Source organism: Varroa destructor, unplaced genomic scaffold (genome assembly GCF_002443255.2).
Source record: "Varroa destructor unplaced genomic scaffold, Vdes_3.0 BEIS01000001.1, whole genome shotgun sequence".
In the NCBI taxonomy this organism is placed as follows: Eukaryota; Metazoa; Arthropoda; class Arachnida; order Mesostigmata; family Varroidae; genus Varroa; species Varroa destructor.
Genome location: NW_019211454.1, coordinates 70,775,266 through 70,796,476, shown reverse-complemented (window position 1 = coordinate 70,796,476; position 21,211 = coordinate 70,775,266). Strand labels below are relative to the sequence as shown.

Genomic DNA, 21,211 nt, shown 5'->3' with positions numbered 1-21,211 from the left:
AAGAGGGCTATTCGTGGGCAAGCAGATCCCATAATCGATGTATGTCGAGATGTTACAGGTAGAGAAATTACATACGACAGTTCTTTATTAGCAGCATAAAATCGTTTCTGCAAATACGTCGTATGGTGAGCTGTCATGCCACACGTCTCTTTTTAGGTATATTTTTTCATTGGTTTTATATATTGTATTGATATAACTGACAAAAAGATAAGCCTATCACAAATAGGCCAAATCGCCAAATACAGCCGACGTCCAGTTCGACTTTGCTTGCTACCACGGATGTCCTTCATTATCAGTCATCCTCTTTAACGTGCTTCCTGATTTGGCAACAGCTTTCCCTTAATTTTACTTAACATTCAATATCTAATCAGTAACTGATAACTAAATAGAAAGGAACAATGAGCTTATCCATAGTTCCTATCAACGATAGTTATCATTTGTGTTCTATGAATGAAAGCGAATCGTGCCTGATCTTGCCATTTAGCTGATCTATAGTTCATGACAAAATGTGACCGTCCCGTCCAGACGTGACATTTTCTCAGTGGTATTTGCCCACGACGTTTGACAGCTCTGTGGAACAAAGGTACGACTTGAGATGCACTCATAAAAGGCTATCTGACTCACTCAACTATTAAGGACGTCTCGTTTACAGAATGTATGTTCCAAGCAGGACGAATGAATCATGTTACGCCCCATGCAACCAATGAACGTTGCCTATTAAACTGAACTTACTTAGAGAATTTTGGTTATTTTTATGCCTATAATATTTATATAGTACAACTAATAGTAACTTATTGAATGTTTGAATGTGCTGAACTGTGATAAATGGCTGAACTCCTGGAGGCATCAACCATAATTTTGGTGCCCGCTTATTTATTTATTATTAGACGATTGCTCAATTCTTCTCACAGTGCAATACAATTTATCATACTACATTCAACTATAGTGCCTTGGATTTATTTGCCTTTATTAATAATACGCTTTTTTCAATATTGCAAAAATATGGATATTAGGTACTGCCTTTTTTTTATTTTATTATTTTAGAATAGAGTTAATTACATTTATGGGTAGAAAAGTTCGCTCAAATGATAAGTGCAAACTTTGGCAAAATGGTAAGGCACCTGTGTGCGCCAGTGTCGTATACTATGTAATATATATACTATATAATAATAATAATAATAATAAATAATGCTTGATAACCCATTGTTTTTACACAGTACCTGATCGTGACGCCGCTTAACGAATGGCTGGATAGGCAATCGCCAATTGCACAAAAACAAAACTCCCTATTTAGTTCGTTATTCGATCTGCTAGGATTTTGTTTTTGTCGAAACGAATTTGTATTCAGTGCGTTAAAACACACCAATATTAAAAAGAATTACGTTTAAAGTATATTTAATATGATGATCCCGCTCAGCTACTTAGACGCTGCGCGTCGAGCTCTTTTATCACGAAAGAAGGAATAAGTTATTAGCAATTTTCGAAAGGCGTTTTAAATGTGTACATGTTTGTTTTTTTTTGTTGTAGCACTAAAGTCAATACATATAATACGATCTAAATCTATCATCAGCAATAACTCGCTGATATCCGTCAATTGAATTTGTCCTTAGCAACATTTTAGTGATGATGCAGTGCTAGGTACCAGTATTTTGACATTCGCAATTGTTACTCGTTTTATCATTGGAAGGGACGGTAGGTTCTTAGGCCATTCTTTGGAAAATTCAATTAAATACAATAAGAAAGTCTGCAAAGATTCACTGCGATTTTTCATTTTTTTGGTTATTTAAAGGCTGCATTCGGGCCTTTAATTCTAGAGTCTAAGCCGTTGGCAGACACGTCTTTGAATATCCCTGTCCATATTTTTCAACACGGTTTTAAAAACGACGATAAGAGAACCGACGTTAGCGTATCGAGATTCGTTAACGTGTAGCGTAATAACGTCTGATACGTAGTAACCCAGGGTTAATATCTGGGCAGAAGGCAACCAATACAACACGATCACATGCTCAGCCGGGTTTGCACTCTGTCACCTTGCTGGGAAACATGATGTCCCCTTAACTACTAGCGCAATGCTTCGAACATGGACACTTATTATAAATACCGTTTTACTTATAGTGGTAGCCATTTCTAAATCTCGGGTAGCCGAAGGGCGTTTCTACGACCGATTTTTACAACAAATAAAAAAAGCCAAACATTTTCTTGTGACCGAATAGTAGAACACACTCTGCGACTGCTCCGTGTCCGAAGGAGATAGAAACAAAAAACACCCTTATTCTTGAAAGGCCACTGCATAAGAAAGAAAAAAACCTTTTTCTGTTTGAAATTTTTACGAAGTAATCAAACTATTGGATTACAGTTGGTCGGCAAAGTGCGTATCGGATCCTTGGAAATACACTTTTCTATCTTTTTAGTTAGTTGCAGAGTCCTTAGAACGGGTTTCCATCCAACGGGATGTGTGGAAAGACTGTAATGACCGAACATTGTATTGACGAGAGAAAACGTCTGCTGTTAATGTCGCTACCGATTTTATAATCTTAAGAAAAGTATTTAGATAAATTTGCAGATACCCTAGCGTAGAAGTGAAAAGCCTGAATTGAAATTAGATGACAATTACTTGTTAAAGTATCGACGATCGGCAGCTGCCGAGTTATATTAACGTCATAGAAAGCGAGCTTTCTTCTCCATGATGCAGTTGTCAACAGCAAGTAGAACCCTGTTATCATCTGAAAGTTACATAGGTGTGCACATAACTATATAAAGACACAACGAGTAGACGGTCCATGCCGCAAACAGAAGATCTGTTTATTGCTCGTCATAAAGCGGCTTGGAACAACATGTAATCATCAAAAATCGGCCCTAGATCGGATGCGAACCGAAAATAACAGACTTTTGTGTTCCTTTAAAGTATTAACAGGCGAATTTGGGTATAATCATATCTGCCCTGTAGATTCCTGAAATACAGTAGAAAAATTTTTGTTAGGTCTCATTATTATAATTTTTCTGTAAATCGCGTTCCGTAACGTTCGACTAGACCTATAATATAATTAAGATATGTAGGTCACCTTTATTTTTTGACTACTAGCCCTTTCGATTCTTACGCTTTCTTCTTAAATGTAAAAAAGTAATACTTAATCGAAACAAACTTGTACCCCGATTCTTAAATATTTTGAGTACGGAACTGTCGTGGCAAGTATCGAATATGTCCTTACTGAAAAAAAAAAAGAATTTAATTTAAATTAAAATTAAAATTTAAATTAAATATACTTATACACACATGTTATTTAAAAAATCTATTTTAACGAATCTCGTAATTCATTCTTTTCGGCAACAAAGAGTTCACTAAAAAATGCTTTTTTTTTTTTGTTTTTTTCTCTAAAAAAACCCAAATCCGCGGCTGTATCAGTGTAATGAGAATGTGAACTTACAATCATAAGATCGTGACTATGAAAATACCTTTCAACAACATTGTTAAACACAGTTATATTTTACGACGTGTTCCGGGAAATGGTTCGGAATGAAGGCTGACTTTTATGAAGGGTAAATTGATGCAATCACGCGTACTATCATGTCCAGCCATTAGCCATCAATAGACAATAATGATCATTTCAGGACACGGGATGTTCCATAAATATTAGGGACAAGCGAAAGTCTACTACTTAACGGTTATGGGATATTATGTTAGGGTATTGAGGGACTACACCTACCAGAAACGTATTGGGGGGATAACCAGCTTCGCAAACATATATGAAGAAAGTTGACAGATCTGATGTAAAACTGTCCACGTACAATGTTCGCTAAGGTACCCCTGCTGCCGTTACACCATAGAGAATTAAATAACGATACAGAACCGAATACGTTTATATTGCTTATACTCTGCATTATAATTTCCGATTTAAAAAAAGCGTAGCTATGTTGTCAGCGGAGATGCGCACAGCCGTAAATAAGTATTGATAACCACACATGCGTTTAATTCTCAAGTTAATGGGGTGTTGTAAAATGAATTCTTTGTTACGTACTTCAGATAATAATCTAACCTAGATCAATTTTTTTCTACCATTATGCTGCCATCGTTTCGGCCACCGTTGCTGCGGTTTGTGTCGTACCTCGCCTTGATACCTTCTTCTCCTATGAATATGACGAAAAAAGGATTAGCGCTTCATCTGACATGTATGGTCACGTCGGCCCTTTGGCCCATGCTCCTGCCGCCAAGATTTTTGCTACTGTTTCGTTGTGGCTAAGGCCATTGCCTACCCTCCTCAGCCTTACGAGTAGATAAATACAGTACCAAGCAGTATCGTCATGAGGTGTCCGATGCCCGCAACAACAAAAATGAATCCTACTCGTTCACTAATGCTGAGGGCATTACCGCCACATTGAGTAGGTCGGATTAACGAGGCTGGAACTGTCCAGTCAGTTCCAGTTGCTGCGTACTACCGCGTTTAGCCGATTGCCATAAAAAGCGTGCCAGCTCTGGCAAAGGTGGCTGTCAGGCCGGTAGCAACCTACGGCCATGCTCCGGCCTATAGCCACCGCCACTACGAAAATAACAATAATTTGCGTAGCTGCAGATATAAAACTCATAATTTTTGAGGCACTTTTTATCTAGTCTGTAATGATAATATTGAAGGATGACCTATTAATCTGTTTAATTCGATCTTAAGTCATACAAAGTGTTATTTATATTAACTGGCTTCCTTCTCTTCATGCTCCCTATTATTTCTTTCTTCTATCGTGATCTCTTCTGCATATACAGCTTCTGCTATTTGTGAATAGTATACGTCAACTACGACACTGTTCGTTCGTCCTTAAACACGTAATAAAGTAAAAAATATTAAAATATTTAGTCTTTCTTTTGTGATTTGAAACGTGTCGTTCTTAGCATAAAAGAAATTTAGCATTTATAGAAATAGAAATATTCCTGACTGACCTTTCGCATTGCTGAGAACTATAGATGTGTCAGTGAAGATATGAGTAAGTTCTAGTTAATCAGCTGTATCGCGGACAAATTGCACAAGGCGGATCTCGTTCGAAATACGCACCGGAAAGTCTTGGGCACGCTGAAAGGATTCGCGTCGGGCTGACTGTTGATGATTAGATGCCCCAAGTGGCTAAACAGGATTCATTTAGGAAGATAAGATAACTGCGTATTGTCCTTGCTGTCCCTGAAGGCGTGCCTTTTAATGTGTACACACAATCATTTTTCAGCGAACGTTAAAATCTTTAAGCCAATGGAGGACCTGGTGACGTTGGTAGTTACGGTTCTGTGTGTGAATGGACTCATTGAGTTCCATTGATCGAATCATTATTAAGAGTTTCGATTCGACAAAACTATTATATTTTAAAATATTTACGCATTTCGAATATATGGCTCCTTCTAGTAGTGCGAGCTCTGTTACATCAGCATTCGGTAACAGCTGTTTCTCGAGTGGTGCTCCGAATATTTTGCTGACGATCGGGTTCCCGATCGATTTGGAAACTTCTGCTTTGTTTTGAGTCCTTTTCGAAGGTAGGTGTTTAAAGACAGTAAGTATTCTGCCCTCAAGTAAATTTATTATTTATTTCGCTTTTCTGATAAGCCTGCTACCGGGTAATTGAAATCAATCGGAGCACATGTAGTGGGTGCTTCTTCAACAACTTCCCCTTTTTGTTGTGTCTTCTTTTACTCATGATTAAGCATTATCCTATGTTGAAGTGTTCTTTTTTGCTCTAACTTTTTGGTCAGATGTTGACAGCATTTGGCGAAAATGTTATCTTGAATCGGATGAAAATGGAGTACATTTGCGGCACACAAGCCTTGTCGACGTCAAAAGGTGCTGCATACAAACCAGGACATCTATTCTGAGTACGGTGTGACCTTTACTTACGGAGGAGACGTATTTATCCGTTTAACAGTTGTTCTAATTTAAATGCGCGTCAAAGCAATGCCTGACGAACTCAATGAATCTAATGGAGTGCGCTCCCGAATGGAAGACGTCTAAATCTAGCTTCCGATAGGTAAAGAATGATTTTTTTTGTTTATTTTTTTTTGTTTACAACGCCATTCTTTTTATTTGCTTGTTTCTTCTAACAACTGTTACCGAAGTATTGACTTATGATAACCTCGAACATCTTCATTGTTTGATGACCTATTGCGTATAACACTATTAATTGTGTTTGCCGACAGACCAGTATTTATTTATTCATTGTATCTCCCATATCGTCCGAAGCACCCTCCTGTCGTTTGTAAGAATTATTTCCGTTTTCAAGTAGACAAAGGTGGGTTCATAACGACTGCTTCGACAGCCGTTGAGAATTTCTGGGCTATCTCATCGTCCGACGGTTTGTACTTGTACAACCGCTTAGATATTATTTAAAATGCGAATTGGATTTCTTTGACATCAGCAAATAATTTGATGATACTATATGATTGCATGTGTAGACGAAAGAATATCATCAAGTAGGTCGGTGCAGCCGACCGCCTGGCTACATCGTGTAATCAAAAACGGGTTGAGAAATGGAAAAAGCCACTTAGAAAACGGAAATTATAAGATGATCAAGCGTGCCATTTGTGCACGCGAAAGTAAAATAACAACCACATTATCCTTTGAAAAAACCTTTGATGAAGGTTACTAATGCGGCTCGACTTGAGCCCACAAATGATCCACATAGCGATTTTCCCTGAAGTATTTCTTGTGAGTTGAATTAACGAAGGTTAATTTTTTTTTAAATAGAGTTAGAATTCGTTAACCAATTGTGGAATTTCAGTATGAAAGTTTTTGGGGAAGGCACGAAGCGCACTTCTAAACAAGCTTTTTGGGTATAGCAATTATCGGGTACTGTTTTAAATGACAATGCTCACTAACCCCACAATTTCATAAAATCTAAATCTATAAAGCTTTTTTTTTTTGTTGTTAGCTGATTTCCGATTAAATTTCTTTACGTAGCGAAATCTGTAGAATTGTTTGCTATCGTTTTCCGCTGGTGGGAATTCTCTTTAACACTTTCAACTCCATTTAATAACATATGAAACAACTTCTCCCTACCAACAATTTATATTGATTAGAGGCGTCAATTTAATGGGAAAGCATCAAAAATGTAGCAACTCTTCATACCTCGCCGACTAAGTTTCGATCTGGTGCTACTTGCATATGTTACAAAATAACGCTATGTCAGATCAATCCCATACTACACAACCTGCGTGAAGAAAGATAATTATTACACACAAACAATGTAAAAGAAATTACAGCCCTAATTAAAAATGGTGTTGTTTGTAACGATGGAACAATTTAAGATGATTTTACGTGTTTTGGAGAGTCGCCTGTATTCTCTGGAACTTGAAACTGTTAACTTGGATATGATTATTTAGACTTTACGCGGGTGATTCCTGTGAGTCGTGGAAAAACAGAAAATTGAAGTAGTTTTCGAATATTGATTCCATTTTGAAGCTATAACGATGAATACAGTTTCGCCTTATCACCGTTCTCTTTTTCTCTTCTACTACCGATCTTCTATTAGAAAGGCCGTGAGTTGTTGATTTAGAAAAGTGCTAGAAACGAAATTTTGAACTCGAAGATAAATCTTGTGGAACATTCTATGCAAAAATAAAAAACAAATGTTCAAAGCTATGTTTTACGGGGATTAGCATTCAGGTTTAATCTATCTAAGATTTCCATACTAGCTCACCTCGGAAAAATTAATAAGGCGGAAAATTGACCGAGCGAGTGCGACATGATTTGAGCGAAGATTAAAGTAGAAGACGTGGAGATGCCTGGTTCTTTTTTACGCTATGAAAACAATCGATTCGTGTATTAAACAGACACGCTTGATAAAAACGGATTTCCCATAATCATCGCTATAGGTTGCAATTCTACAGCTGGAATATTTTACAGTGTCTTTTGGGCCGTCTAGTGCAGGTGCTCATACGTACCGATCTGTGAGCTCTTTGTTTGTCATTTAAGGCTGAAGTGTTCTCTCTCGGAGGAGACAATGGACGACCTATACAGTAAACCGCTAAAATTACTAAACAGAGTCAAACAACTCTCATGGTACAAAAACCCTCAGCGTTGTCCTGTAAGAATCACGGCGGCAAGAATGCATGAGCTATAGTTGAAAACTCTCTATTACTTATTATACTCACCAAAACTTGCTCCACAGATTTGATTTTCCTGAAAATTTTGCTCAACTAGAAAATTATACAGATCTTAAAATGATGTCAAGATTGCTTTCCCAAACTTTTCGGCTTTCACACCACAGACTTCCATTGATTGAAAATAAAAGAAGCATGCTTATGAAAAAGTTCTAATTATCTTGTATTCTACACTCATCGATCCAACATACTAGAGGCGCATTATATTCTTTAATAACAAGAGAAAAGAAGCCACTATGTTAATAATTTGTAACCGCCGTATAACAATGTATTCCTTATTTAGGCACCTTACGTAGATTTCGTCGTATCCACAATATATCTGAAAGCTTTTCTAAATAAACAAATCGTAACCCGCAGAACTTCTGCCGAAACCGAAAATGTTTTTCATGAGGTAAATGTAACAGGGAACGCGTTCTAACGTAGGGAAGGGTTAATTACTGCACAGAATTTAATTCGGCGCTTGCTTTGAAGATAAACGAGGCCGCCGCGACCCCATCCTGGAATCTGTAAAGATAGATAGCGCAGTGCACTAATACATAGTGTAACATATACAACAACCTGTAAGACTAACATAGTTAAAATGCATACATATAAATTTTCGTGCGTACTTATACATACAAATTTAAAACACAGGTGAACGCAGGTATGTACAGATGTATAAAAGGAACGACTAATTATTCGACACACTGTTGGTCAGCTGTCATGCCTTCAGTAAAATATTTAACATAAATAGAAAAACGATCATGTATTAGGTACGTTAAAACATTATCGACGCTTGCAATGATTTTTATCGCATTACTCAATGTTCCTCTATAAATGTTTACTTTGTGTACCAATTTCTTTCCGATTGATTCACTCTGCCGGGCTCTCGTTTTATCAAAATAATTTTGCACTATACATAATCCAAAATAATGGAATTTTTAAGCCAAGTATCTTTAAGAAAGCATTTGTTTTTGCAACTTCATATGTTAGAAAGAAGCTGTATTCAGCGCTTTATTAGTTGGGCGTCTCTACATCAGATACAATTGGGCTATAGATTACGCTACTATTCAAATTCATGTAGACTAATATACGAACACTCAGTATCGATATTTCGTATAACGATGTATTTAAAATAGCGCGCGTTGGACGCATTAAAGCTTCAGACGACAACTTGCATTATTTAAAACCGTAATGACTGACGTTATTATCATCATTATTGCAATGCAAACGAAAGGAAAAATGGGCCTTCGTCTCAGAAGTGTTTATTATTATGGTGTCAGAGATGCGGCGTACGCTATTCGGCAATGGACGCCATTTTGATTTCTCTCTCTTTTAAGGCGAAAATTTTTCCGCTGTGTACACAATCATAGGACTAACACATTACCGATCAAGCTATAAACAATTCATGCAGTACGTATCATATTCTCTTTAGGCAGTCGTACTTTGAAGCCGTACTATAGAACAATTAGAGGTATCTGAGCTAAAGTATTATGACGCTTACATGTAATAACCAAATATAGGCGTAGACTTTGAAGACGCTAAAGTAAATGTTATTTTCTATTATTTATTCTATTTATTGGCTACGGCGCTTTGTTCAATACAAATGATTAATTTCTGTCCGTGTATTAAGTAACGATTGAGTGCACAATATAAAGCAGCTGCGTACAAATCTCATATGATATACAAATTTGCTTATTATGGAAGCATTATTATATCGTTACTAAGCAAATCTTGTTAACACAAATGATTTATGCGACCAAGGGCGTAGCTCTTAGATACGTAGAGAACAATTATTCAGGTCCTACGCCATCGATGTCAGGACAAACGGCACAAGTGTCACCAGGAAAATCATTAGAGGTGGCATTTCCCAGCCATGTCAGACATGGTGGAGAACAGTCGATGAAAATACGCTAGGAAAATATCCCACCAAGAAATGAAGATGCTGTATAACGCCTTATTGTTATTATTATTGTTTCTCCTTTGAGCTCAATAACTGCGTCTCGAGCCACGCGTTGCTCATTTTTATGCAATAGATATCCCATAGGAGCGTATAGATACCTTGTATACACGGACTTGTTGACGCATTCTGGTTTTGAAGGAAGAACTTTAAACGCTTAAGCAGTAGATTTCGGTATGTATATAAATAATGCCATAAGCACTGATTCAAGGTAATCGTTGTTTATGACATTTGACGTTTCCGTTTCAAACACAATCAATCATTCGACTATTGGACTGTCGAAGATAATATCGTTATCAGTATCAACAATAAGAAGAACGGTAGTTCTGCATCAGATAGATATTCAACGCGACTCGTTGGAATATCTCTTTATATGAGTTAGTAGGCCTACACAGAGGAGGAACACTAGTGACTGTTTGGCCGTAACGGCAAGGCCGGACAGACCTTTCACTTATTATTGTAGCGTAAGCTATGGTCCATTATATTAGTTAATCAATTTAATATAGCATTATTAACTATTATAGTATAAAGTGAAATTGATAATAAATGTTTTATATATTTTTACCGGTCTTTCACTGAGCCTATCGAATCGATTTGATTCGATAATGCGAGAAAGTTGTTTGGTAAAGTGGTACAACTTAAAATCTGTAACTTCCTATGAAAACAATTTAGAAAGGAAGTGTCAATGAGCCGGAAGTGATTCGGTTGGACAAACAGAGTTCCACGGCATCTGTATAGTGTGACTGTTACATGTGATCTATCTTGGGACTACATTTCGTCTATAGTCGTCTTAAGGATAACCTGTTCAGGCGTAGTAGTTAAATCAATAAGCTCAATCAACTTTCCTTTACTATCCTTCTCACTACTAAAAATTACTGTCCTTCATAGCCAGTTTCAATTGTTTGTCCTATGAAAGATTGAACTAAGAAAGGGCGTGTATTCTTAGGACGGAATCGACAATTCCGCTATGGATTGATTGTTATGAAACAAACGGCCGGATAAGTTTCACTAAAAGCTGATTAATTGGCATTTGATTGATATATCCGCCATATGCCACGCGGTGTCTTAGCGCAATAGCTTGGATAGAATACATAACGCGAGCAACAAAACCGTCAATTCACGTAAAAAAAACGTTAAGTTATTAATATACATCTAAACATAAAATAGGGAGTCTAACACATTAATTATAGTAGGCACTTTTGATATCTTCACATGGTGCGTGCTTAAGACAAAAAGTAGTACAAAATTTCAGGGAAGTCTGTAGGCCGATATTCAGATTGATGAATCGTCCTTTTTTTTGTAATTGAGCTATTTGTATTTTGCTACCTAAAATCGCTTAAACGCAATACTAAGGCACCATTCCTTCCTGAAAAATAAGATACGTATTGTACTGTAGATAATTACATTTAAAAAGCCTTGTTTTAGTGTATAACGTAGGCATGTTATTTATAAATCAGTTAGAAGCCTAGCCAGGAAGAAACTACTGTGAACATATTATTTTCCCTTACTTGAACTATAAAGGATCGTCCGGCAGTTGAATAACGTCGTTTAACAATGGTGGTAAGTATAATAGCACTATAGGAACTGCGATTGGACAGCAGCAGCAGCAGTAGCAAAAGTCAATCAAAGCAAAAAGCTCCTCAATGTTCCATCACCGTTTCAAAATGGGCCCGGTAACATATTTAGTGTATGGATTTATACTATTACGCGCTAATGATAAGTACGAATACGCTTCAGTCGACATTGGCTTCACCGTCGCCGTCGACGCTGCTGATATAACCGCCCTCGTCACCTTATCTTGATAAAATGCCATTTTGCTCTGTCGTGTGTCAATTCTGGACGGTGAGAAATCGCAAATAGCCTCGGTAGTTGCCCCGAAAAGTTAATAGTATTCGAAGCTGCGGTTGTATAAACTGGACTGGTATTATACGAACAGCCAGTGCTGTTTCTGTCCCGTCCGCCTATTGCCTTAATCGGCGATGTTGTTGTTCCTACGAGGCAGGCTAAAATAACGACAGCTTCTTGACACCTGCTGACCACATTATTTACACCATGACTCGGTTTTCCTAACACCATTGTTAGCCTTAAGCTTCTATATTCGTGGCGCATAGTCGGTCTTCTGGCCCCTGATGGGTTCCCAGTAGCCACCGGGGAGCTGCTTGGCCTGATTTTGGTGCACACAATTAATTTGCCCGAATGAGTTAAATTGTACCGATATAAAAGCAGCCAGCTCTACAGCCGTGTTAAGCAATGCCTATTTACGCGCACTGATACTGTCGACTGTAAGGGCAACGGCGTAATCATATTCTGGAAATGCGGGAACAGGCTGTACGCAACTAGCATTACCATTAGCACCATTTGCAGTGGCAGTTTACGATATCAATAGCAATATCGATGCGAAACTATAGACAACTAAAGTCATATTATATATAAACACATAGATCAACAAGAAAGGGGATCTACTCAAAGGTTACGCGGTGGCCAAAGTCGGCCATATGACATTCGACTGTGCCGACAGCAAAGGTACTTTTGGCCCTCTCAAATAAGGAGGCGGGGTACCGACCGGCCGTGCGATATCTAGCACCAGCGGATCGAATAGATAAAGGCAAAACAGTGAAAGGAAAGAGCTGTCTCTCTCGTTGTCCTGCCTGGCAGCCTATCTGCCTTTTTGGATATTCATTGCAGTACGCAGCACTGGGACTACGATCCCTGCAAATAAATACTTTGCAATAAACTAACATATGTCGTTCGTGTACGGGATGAGGGCATCGTGTGGCGTGTTTTTGCCTGTATGAGTTAGCTCCGCAAAGCGTACTGTTTTCGGTTGGATTCCCTGCTGCCGGGGGCTTAATTAACATTCGTTATGGCTGTTGACAAGTAATTAGTGTTATCACTATATAAGCACAATTATAACAATCATGACGATCTTGATTATTATTTCCAAGTATACTTTATACGAGTTAGTATAAAATAGTGCCTATCAGCCCGCCCGTATTTATTTACGTTTATATAACTATCATTTATTGGGAAGGTGTGGTTTGAAATAGTTTTGTTGCTATAAAAAATATCAAAATATTTGGCCACGTTCAAGTCTAGTCGATATATCTATGGTATTTATTAAATAGTTGCAGTTCTAGATTCTTGTGAGTATCACGGCTGGGAAGAATAGACATGTATATACGAATTAAGTGTAAAGCACGGATACCTTACATCGTACACTGGTTATTCTACCCCAATAATATCTAAAATTATAAAAGCATTGAAATCTAAATAACTCCACAGGTAACACGTAAGTATATCGAATGAAATATTATAGTAACAGCAGAGATGTATACTAAGCACGATCGTGCACGTAAACGCCGTGTCGGATTCTGCATCTAAGATACAGTTGCACTGGCGAATTTCTAAAGATCATGAAGAACTTCGAGAAGCATAGACCGTACAAGACACTTAATTTTCATTTGGTACGCATATTTGCATAAAATAAAATTCGGCTGAAAACATATAATCTAGCAAATATATAGCACCTCTAACATTTTTGTTTAGTCATCTATCGAAGCGCGACGTTTGACGTATAGCAGAAGACAAGTTTCGAAGAGATTGAGGTTTTCGGAATATCTGGGTGACATATGGAACTCCCGAGTTCAAAAATGACGTTAGCGCTCAGACTCTATTGACAATATGGTCGGATTCCAGTACACGCTTCAAAAAGATACTGTTAGGAGTCAAACGTTTTCGTGCCTGCCTTTTAGCCTTCAGAATATACTAGATTCCTTCCGGTAGCCATCCATCGAAAATAAAACTAGCCAAGCGTTGCTAAATACAACTAATTTCAATAAAGTTCATTGTGTGCTTATGACTAAGCTTACCTTAAGAGTCCACCATCAGCTTTGGCAGCAGAGCGAGAACTTCAGGACTGATCTATTTTTGAATATCTTCACGCATTTTGCTAGGTATCGAATCCTGTGGGAAAAATTTAGGACGGACTCGAATAGTTTAACAACGTATTTGTTTTGATTTTTACATGATTCAAGAAAGAGTTCCTACTTACAGGTACTGCCAACAACTTGAATGAGAGCTATCTAGATGACATAACTTATCTTGTAAAAAAAATCCGCCATTTACGCATCATCACGCAAAGTTTATGACCGATTTTTTTATCAATAGATACCCCCCCCCGTTACCCTAGATAACAAATAGCAGTTGTTGTTAATGATACTGTGAAAAAGACATTGGATCTGTTATAGCAGATGTCTAGCAGGAGCGGCGGACGTCGATTGATGCGTGCGTACATTAGCAAACACCTAGAGATAAGCAATTGTACACTATCAGTGATATAAACATAAAAACGCTGTCGCATATAGTATCTCACATGTCAACCGAACAAAGTTATCAATCGAAGTAAACGAATTTATCGAGACATAAACGAAAATAGAAAGAAAATTCCAGTAGACAGACTGACTACACTCAGTGTTACAATGAATCCTATCAATTGGCTTTTAGTGAAGTCGTCGGCTTAAAAAAGAAAGAAGTCATCAACGGCGACACTCGTGCCGGCTACGCAGGCCAGCAAGAAATAATAACAGAGTACATAATTATCAATAGGTTGTAATTGTTTGTTGATGGAAACAGCGACGACATCAACAACAGGTGGGTGGTATATAACAACTACACACATATAATCTATGTTCTCGGATACTTTGGTCACACTGTAGAAGTGTAGCAGTGCGTACATATAAGCTTATATTATATGTAAATCGAGTTTTATAAAACAGCCTGCCAATTAATAACAACGTAACTGCGAACATTTTACCCTTCCTTATATTACGAACATACGCTGGTTGGAGCTCCGTTAGCGTACAAACGGATTTTTGACGATGACTTTGGGTCGCTGTCCTTTGGAATACGTGCGTTTATTTTGTGAGACCTTGGAAAGGGCTTGGCCAGCAAGTGTTTAATGTACGACCGTATATAAATCCGTCGGCAGGCAAATGGCGGTCGTAGCCACTTGTAAGAATAGAATTTGCTGTCAAGCATGATTGCCAAGGTAGAGTGGGCATTCTCCGAATCTTGCGTTGACATTTCTGCAAAAAAAAAGATCTCTTTTTAACAAATAACAGAACAATAACATAATAATAACAACAATCAGCCCTATCATATGAGGAGGCATGGCATTCTATTCGATATTAGGATTCGCCAGGTTGATCGGGACGCCTAAAAAAGTGCAACATTGGATTGTGTTTAGATGCTTTAAACCTAATGTTTGAACCGTATTTCTCACCTTATATATCTGCCTTTTTTGCTTTAGGTTATCGTCGCTTCTGTGGCCGTAGCGGCCGCCCACGCTACCGAACTTGGCCTGGGCTACACTAGCCAAGGTCTTAACTCTTACGGACATGAATACGCCGCTCATGCTGCCCCTCTAGCTTATGCCCATGCCGCTCCTCTGAACTACGCTGCCGCCGCCCCCATTGTAACTAAGGCCGACATTGCGTACCCGCCTCAGCCATACCGCTTCGGCTATGAATCCGTCGATGAGTACGGCACCAAGCAATCTCGCCACGAGGTTTCCGATGCCCACAACAACAAGAAGGGATCTTACTCGTTCACTGATGTTCACGGCATCTCGCGTCATGTTGAGTATGTTGCCGACAAGCTCGGTTTCCGTGCCAGCATCAAGACCAACGAGCCCGGAACCGCTCCTTCGGCTCCTGCTGCCGCCCACTACAATGCTGCTCCCTTGGACGTAAAGACCTCGGCGGCTGCTCCTATCACGGCCTATGCTCATGCCCCCGCCTATGGACATTACTAAATGTTACTGTACAATTTTTTGTCGATGCACCTTGAGGTTCTTTGATTTTTAATACCTGACTTGGGGCGCAACCAACAGGCGTATTCACTCCTTCATTCTTTGATATTCTGATCTCCTCCACGTAGCTGGCTTTATCATATCTCGTAGCTTCATATTTTCTGTATATTTATACCCTACAATTGTTGTTATAATATGCATCTATACATGGTTCTAGAAATAAAGATAAAACTCTCGATATACATCTACGTGCATTTTTATAAAATATCTGTGATTTTCATCGCTGACGAAATAAATTGTATAAAAATGATATATTAATGCCAGTGGCAGTCGAGCCATACTTTCCATAATTTTATTTATCACATGTTATAATCCCAGTCATTCAGTTATCCGTGCCTACACAAAATAGCTCATATACTATCCCCCCGCAGAAAATCTCCAGTCAAGCTTTACTTAAATCTTGGCTCTGCTAAAGGTTGCTTTTAGCAACCTTGAAAAAAATTTCACACAGTGTACGGTCAGAAGACCGAACAGAGAGTCTGCTACTTCAGAGCTACACGATCGCGTAGCGATAAGCCAACATTCCTACACTGTGCTCCTAATTTTGCGTATGATCTCTGTGTTTGCTACACGTCGAGCAGAATTTTAGCACTTGTTTGTCCAGCAAAGATGTTTGAAAAATTATTTTTCGAAGTAGTGATAGCTTTATGCGCATTGTACTATACGTATATCGAATATGCGCAGCAATAGCAGTCTCCTTTTTTTTTTTTACCTAATTTACGTTTGCTTGTCTATCACGGAAACAAAAGTGGGTAACTAGAGGAGCGTGTATGTGCATGTGTTCGCTCCTATCACATTTGTTAGCCTTGTAACTAAAATATATCACGATGCCTCTATAGGAAAGCGTACTTAACATGTTGTTAGAGGTATGCTTCACTACAGATCAATGACATATGGTATAGACAATCGGGAAGAGGATAAGAACGATATGTATGATGGACAGAATAATATTTTTAAGTTCTCTAACTCATTAGCTAATCTGTTAAGTTAGGAAAATATACATTGTAGACAAAGTATGTCAAGTTGTGTTCAAGTCAATTGGTATATATATATATATATATATATAGAGATTATATAGAAAAACTTGCCATTCCTCTTTCGTCTGATACAGTATGGAACTTGTTCTGAAAATACTCAATGCTATTAGACGCTATACAGATACCGTCAGATTTTTTATATATAAATAAAGAAGACGAAATAATTGCGGTAAATAGAAGGATCATTGAGAAGTAAGACGTTTTGAGGATTTGGTCAATGTAAATGGCACGATTCACCTCAATCTCATAGTACTGGCTTGTGATTTTCGTTGGGCAGCGCAATCTAGCTTAAGTTCATTGGCAATTTTGAAAGCCGAATATATAACATATGTTGTAAATTCGCTTGAATTTAACTAATAAAAATTTTTATTATATTCGGGCCAAATATTTAATGATACGTCCTAGTCTGTAGCTAATGGAAACGTGGCCAGCTCTTGAAAAACCTTTTCTTTATTAAGCCGTCTGCCTACCATTATCTATCCAAACACTTCTTTTTGCAAATCAACCATCAGCACATTGAGGTTCACATACAAAAGGTACATCCTATAATCCATCTTAACTATATTAAAAAATGCAATTTTTTCGCGATTATACAAAGTCTTCAAATAGTTCAATGGACGAATAGCAGTCTTTCCAGACCAAGATATTTCCAAGTAACGCTTTATGATAAACGTTGTATATGCTGTATTAAGACTCCGCTGAAGTTAGTCGAGGGGGGAATCAGGATGCAAATGAGATCATAACAGCAGAAAAAATGTTTTGATTCGAAGTTGTCGTATTGGAAACAATTGAGCTTTTCCCTTAAATCTCGTTCACCGTGGACATAATGTAAACATTTGGCAAAGCTTACACTAAAATATCCTAAGGTCAGGATGAACGAAGTTTTGTAGGACCGTAAGTAATACCGGTGTTATAAAAATTCTACGTCCAGTAAAATATAACTCAGGTTTCGAGCTCCGCGTATTGCAGGTTTTAACCGCTAGGTCTTTCCGTCAGCCACTTCTTTATGATCACATCATGTAGGTCCGCGCGGAATGTTAAATCCTCGTGGTTCTTAGTTGCTTGTTGACTTCGGTAACCCCGACGTACAGAGCCCTCTTTAACAAGCCACATCTAACAACCTTCAGCCTCTCTTTCGTCAAATGCTTTTATCTTGGCTTCAATATAGCCGCTGCGCTGCTGTGAACAAACGAGGCATCTAAAACCCTTCCAAGTCAGAAATCGGCGCACTTTTTTCTGCACGAGGATGAAAAATCGGCGTACGATGATTCCATGCTTCTATTTGGGAAAGTAATTTCGATCGGCTGCTCTATCTTTGCAGCTCGTCTGCTGGCTGAAGTCGTTCCAAGGTGCTCTAGTGAGTTGTCCAATTTCGGATTCTGAATTCAGAATAAAGTGTTATTATCTTCCACATTCAATCGGAAAAAGCTACTGAACAACAAAGAAATCCTAATACTTGACCAACGAGGTCACATACCCCGGTTTTTATTTTCAGCCACCTCGCCATCTCTATCCTAGGCCATGCAGTGATTTAATCAGTAAAAGCTGGATGCAATCATAGAGTATGCTCAGAGGCATACGTATTGGAAACAAAGATGACAATATAGAAGAGGAACGTACGCGTAAATTTCAGCGTTCGGTGTATACACATAGGTCTCATGCGTTTGTGTTTTATACAGCAGCGATTTATTTGGTGTAATACGCACCACACATTTGACAAGTCAGAGTTCCCAGCTGTAGAGCTGGACGAAAAAGAACTGGCATGAGCCTCGTAATATGACGTCTCATTCGGAAATACAAGGCGCCATATGTCAGACTTTCTTATATAAAATTTTCATAAAAAACATCAGTTAAACCATGGAAAATTTTTCGCTAAACGGGGGTTGCCATGCTGTAACCGCATGTCTTGGAATGACCGAGTACAGTGATCTGTGAATTTACCCATGTTTCGGAATTAGCAAAAAGCCATCCGACGTACAAATCCTATTGATTACAATATAAGTAGTTCGAAACAAAAAGGAAATTTCATCGGATTTCCTGTATGGTATAATTTTTGCACTCTGAAAAAGGCTAACTGTGTCTGCTAGCGTGACAAACGTAGCGAAATTCGCAAAAATGACCTCACGACAAACGCAATTCTAGAAATCTTCACTAAGATACGTTTGTTACGATTTTTGCGGTTGTCACAGAGTATGGTGGAATAGCAATTTTCTACGTGGTCAGTTTATTCAAATCAGTAAACAATAAGTTAATAGTTATTTTGTGCACTTAATACACTTTTACATAGGCATGCAAATTTGTACGTTTCGGCATTTTGCAAAGGAAGACTATCATGAGTCACTTCAGGAAAAATGCGGGGGTACTCGGGTATGACAGTACTATTAAGGACATCGATAGAAGTTGTAACCTATTCAACATACATACATACATACAGCAAAGGCGCGTTATAATGTATCGTTCCATTTTTTGTAACAAATGAGTGTAGATTTGATGATTAGGGCATACGTACGCGTGATTCACGTGCTCAAACAGCGTTGACGTTTGTTCTTGTAGTGCAAATTTTCCCGAAACGTACCAGCCCCAACTCGACACCTCCAACCAATCAGCGTAGCGGTGAAATTCCATAACAGTACCGTAAACAATGATGCCAGCGATCCGGAAATGTCAGAGTGTTTATCAATTAAGAAATGACCAAGCTGTAATCATGTTAGTACCATACTCGGCTGTTTTGCCTTTTTTTTTTTTTACTGGTTTTTACCATACTGGGATCAATCGTGACAAAAATTAACGATAATTATAAGGGGAAAAAAGTGTTATTTCCGTCAACAACATCTACATATTATTTACATGGGACTAGGAGATGGGCTGCTCGGCGAACGAACTCCGCTGTCGGCTCATCGGGGCTCAAAGTAAAATCAGGCCATAACACCATCGGTTCTGGTCTATATATATGACTATACTGCACAATATCAGTTTGGTGATCATGGTACGAATATCAAAAATAATGCTAATGATAATTATAGATCGGGTATAGTATGTACGATCATATCTAGTGCGCGTGTTTTATTTATTGGTGTTGTTGGCCGTATGCTGTGTCCAGCTTCATTTGTGCAATATACGATACGCTGTGTACATACAGGGCAAATCGTTGGTAAGATTGTGTCAATTTGTGGTAGGGCAACGCGGCGGCCTAGTGATCCTTCTATTGTAAATGTAGCGTTTCAGTCGCGTCAATTATACCATCAAGCAACGATCAGTATTTGCTAGCGGTTAATGTTGGTATAAATGAAAAACAGAACACTAATAATAGACAGGGCTCAATTAGACCACAATGCCACTAAGAGAGGATGGCTGTCATGAACTAATAAGGCGCGAAAGGACAGTGACAAATACAGCCGTAGTTACATAGTGAGGCAAAATAGAAATACGTTTTGTCAATGGAAATGAACCGAATCGTTGCGGTGATAATGGCAGTATTACGACCTCCTCCTCCCCCCCACTACCTTTCACTGCTGCTGGGTCTTTACCCCGACTAAGTTGGGTACATCGCTTATATTCCCGATCACGGAAGCTGACTTGAAAACGCAAGCCGTACTGGCTGTACACAATATGTGGTAGACGACATCGAGCTTGAATTTAGCCCGCGAAAAGGCGTTAGCATAAAAGCGACTACTTGTAACCTTTTGATGGCGGGTGGACGTCTGTAGTGTATAACGTAGAGTTATCGGTGGGCAACACAAAATGCACCGAAACCAGTTCGTAAGACTTACTAAGCTATGGCTCACATGCAATATAAATAGACAATCGTATAACAATCGAACTTCACAAAGCCTGGCATAACCGAGTAATACTATGTAATAAACTAAATAAAACAAAAATTACCTGCAGTTAATAGTGAAGGTTTCTCACAATTTTGGATGAAACCCCACGTTTAGAACTTACAAAATAGAAATTTAAAAATGTTCAAGAGCGTGTCAAGAGAATTAGTTATTGATACGATCATAGGTTGTGCTTATAGAGCAAGCCTATTAAATATGCGATATTTGACTTGCATGAATTAGGTTTACAACAAGCATTTCTTTTTCATACTAATATTTGTTGATGCTTGCCACGTTCAGATTGTCGTCGCCCCTGCAACTGAAGCGGCCGCCCACGTTACCGGACGTGGTCTAGGTTACGCTACCGAAGGCGTTGTTTCCTACGGCCAGGGATATGCTGCTCATGATGCCCCCTGACCTATG

General features: G+C 38.5%; 1 protein-coding gene and 1 long non-coding RNA gene across 3 annotated transcripts in view; one reads left to right on the top strand and one right to left on the bottom strand.

The window, feature by feature from the left end:
• Nucleotides 1–2,665: 2,665 nt before the first annotated feature.
• The window catches only part of LOC111243116 (uncharacterized), a 62,917-nt gene continuing 44,371 nt past the window's right edge, over nucleotides 2,666–21,211 (bottom strand). Inside the window, exons 4-10 of one of the 2 annotated variants that reach the window (XR_015319161.1) lie at nucleotides 19,480–19,666; nucleotides 15,346–18,349; nucleotides 14,901–15,148; nucleotides 11,573–14,027; nucleotides 4,928–5,174; nucleotides 4,035–4,125; nucleotides 2,666–2,951 (exon numbers count right to left, since the gene is read on the bottom strand). This is a non-coding gene — a long non-coding RNA (uncharacterized LOC111243116). Of the gene's footprint in view, nucleotides 2,952–3,159; nucleotides 4,126–4,927; nucleotides 5,175–11,572; nucleotides 14,028–14,900; nucleotides 15,149–15,345; nucleotides 18,350–19,479; nucleotides 19,667–21,211 lie in introns of those variants that run through there. The other variant, XR_002670310.2, reaches the window with a different exon arrangement.
• On the top strand, nucleotides 15,064–16,115 carry LOC111243114 (cuticle protein 10.9-like). Its single transcript, XM_022788210.2, has 2 exons — nucleotides 15,064–15,111; nucleotides 15,373–16,115. The coding sequence occupies exons 1-2, from the start codon at nucleotides 15,100–15,102 to the stop codon at nucleotides 15,874–15,876; spliced, it is 516 nt and encodes a 171-aa protein (XP_022643945.1). The 5' UTR covers nucleotides 15,064–15,099; the 3' UTR covers nucleotides 15,877–16,115.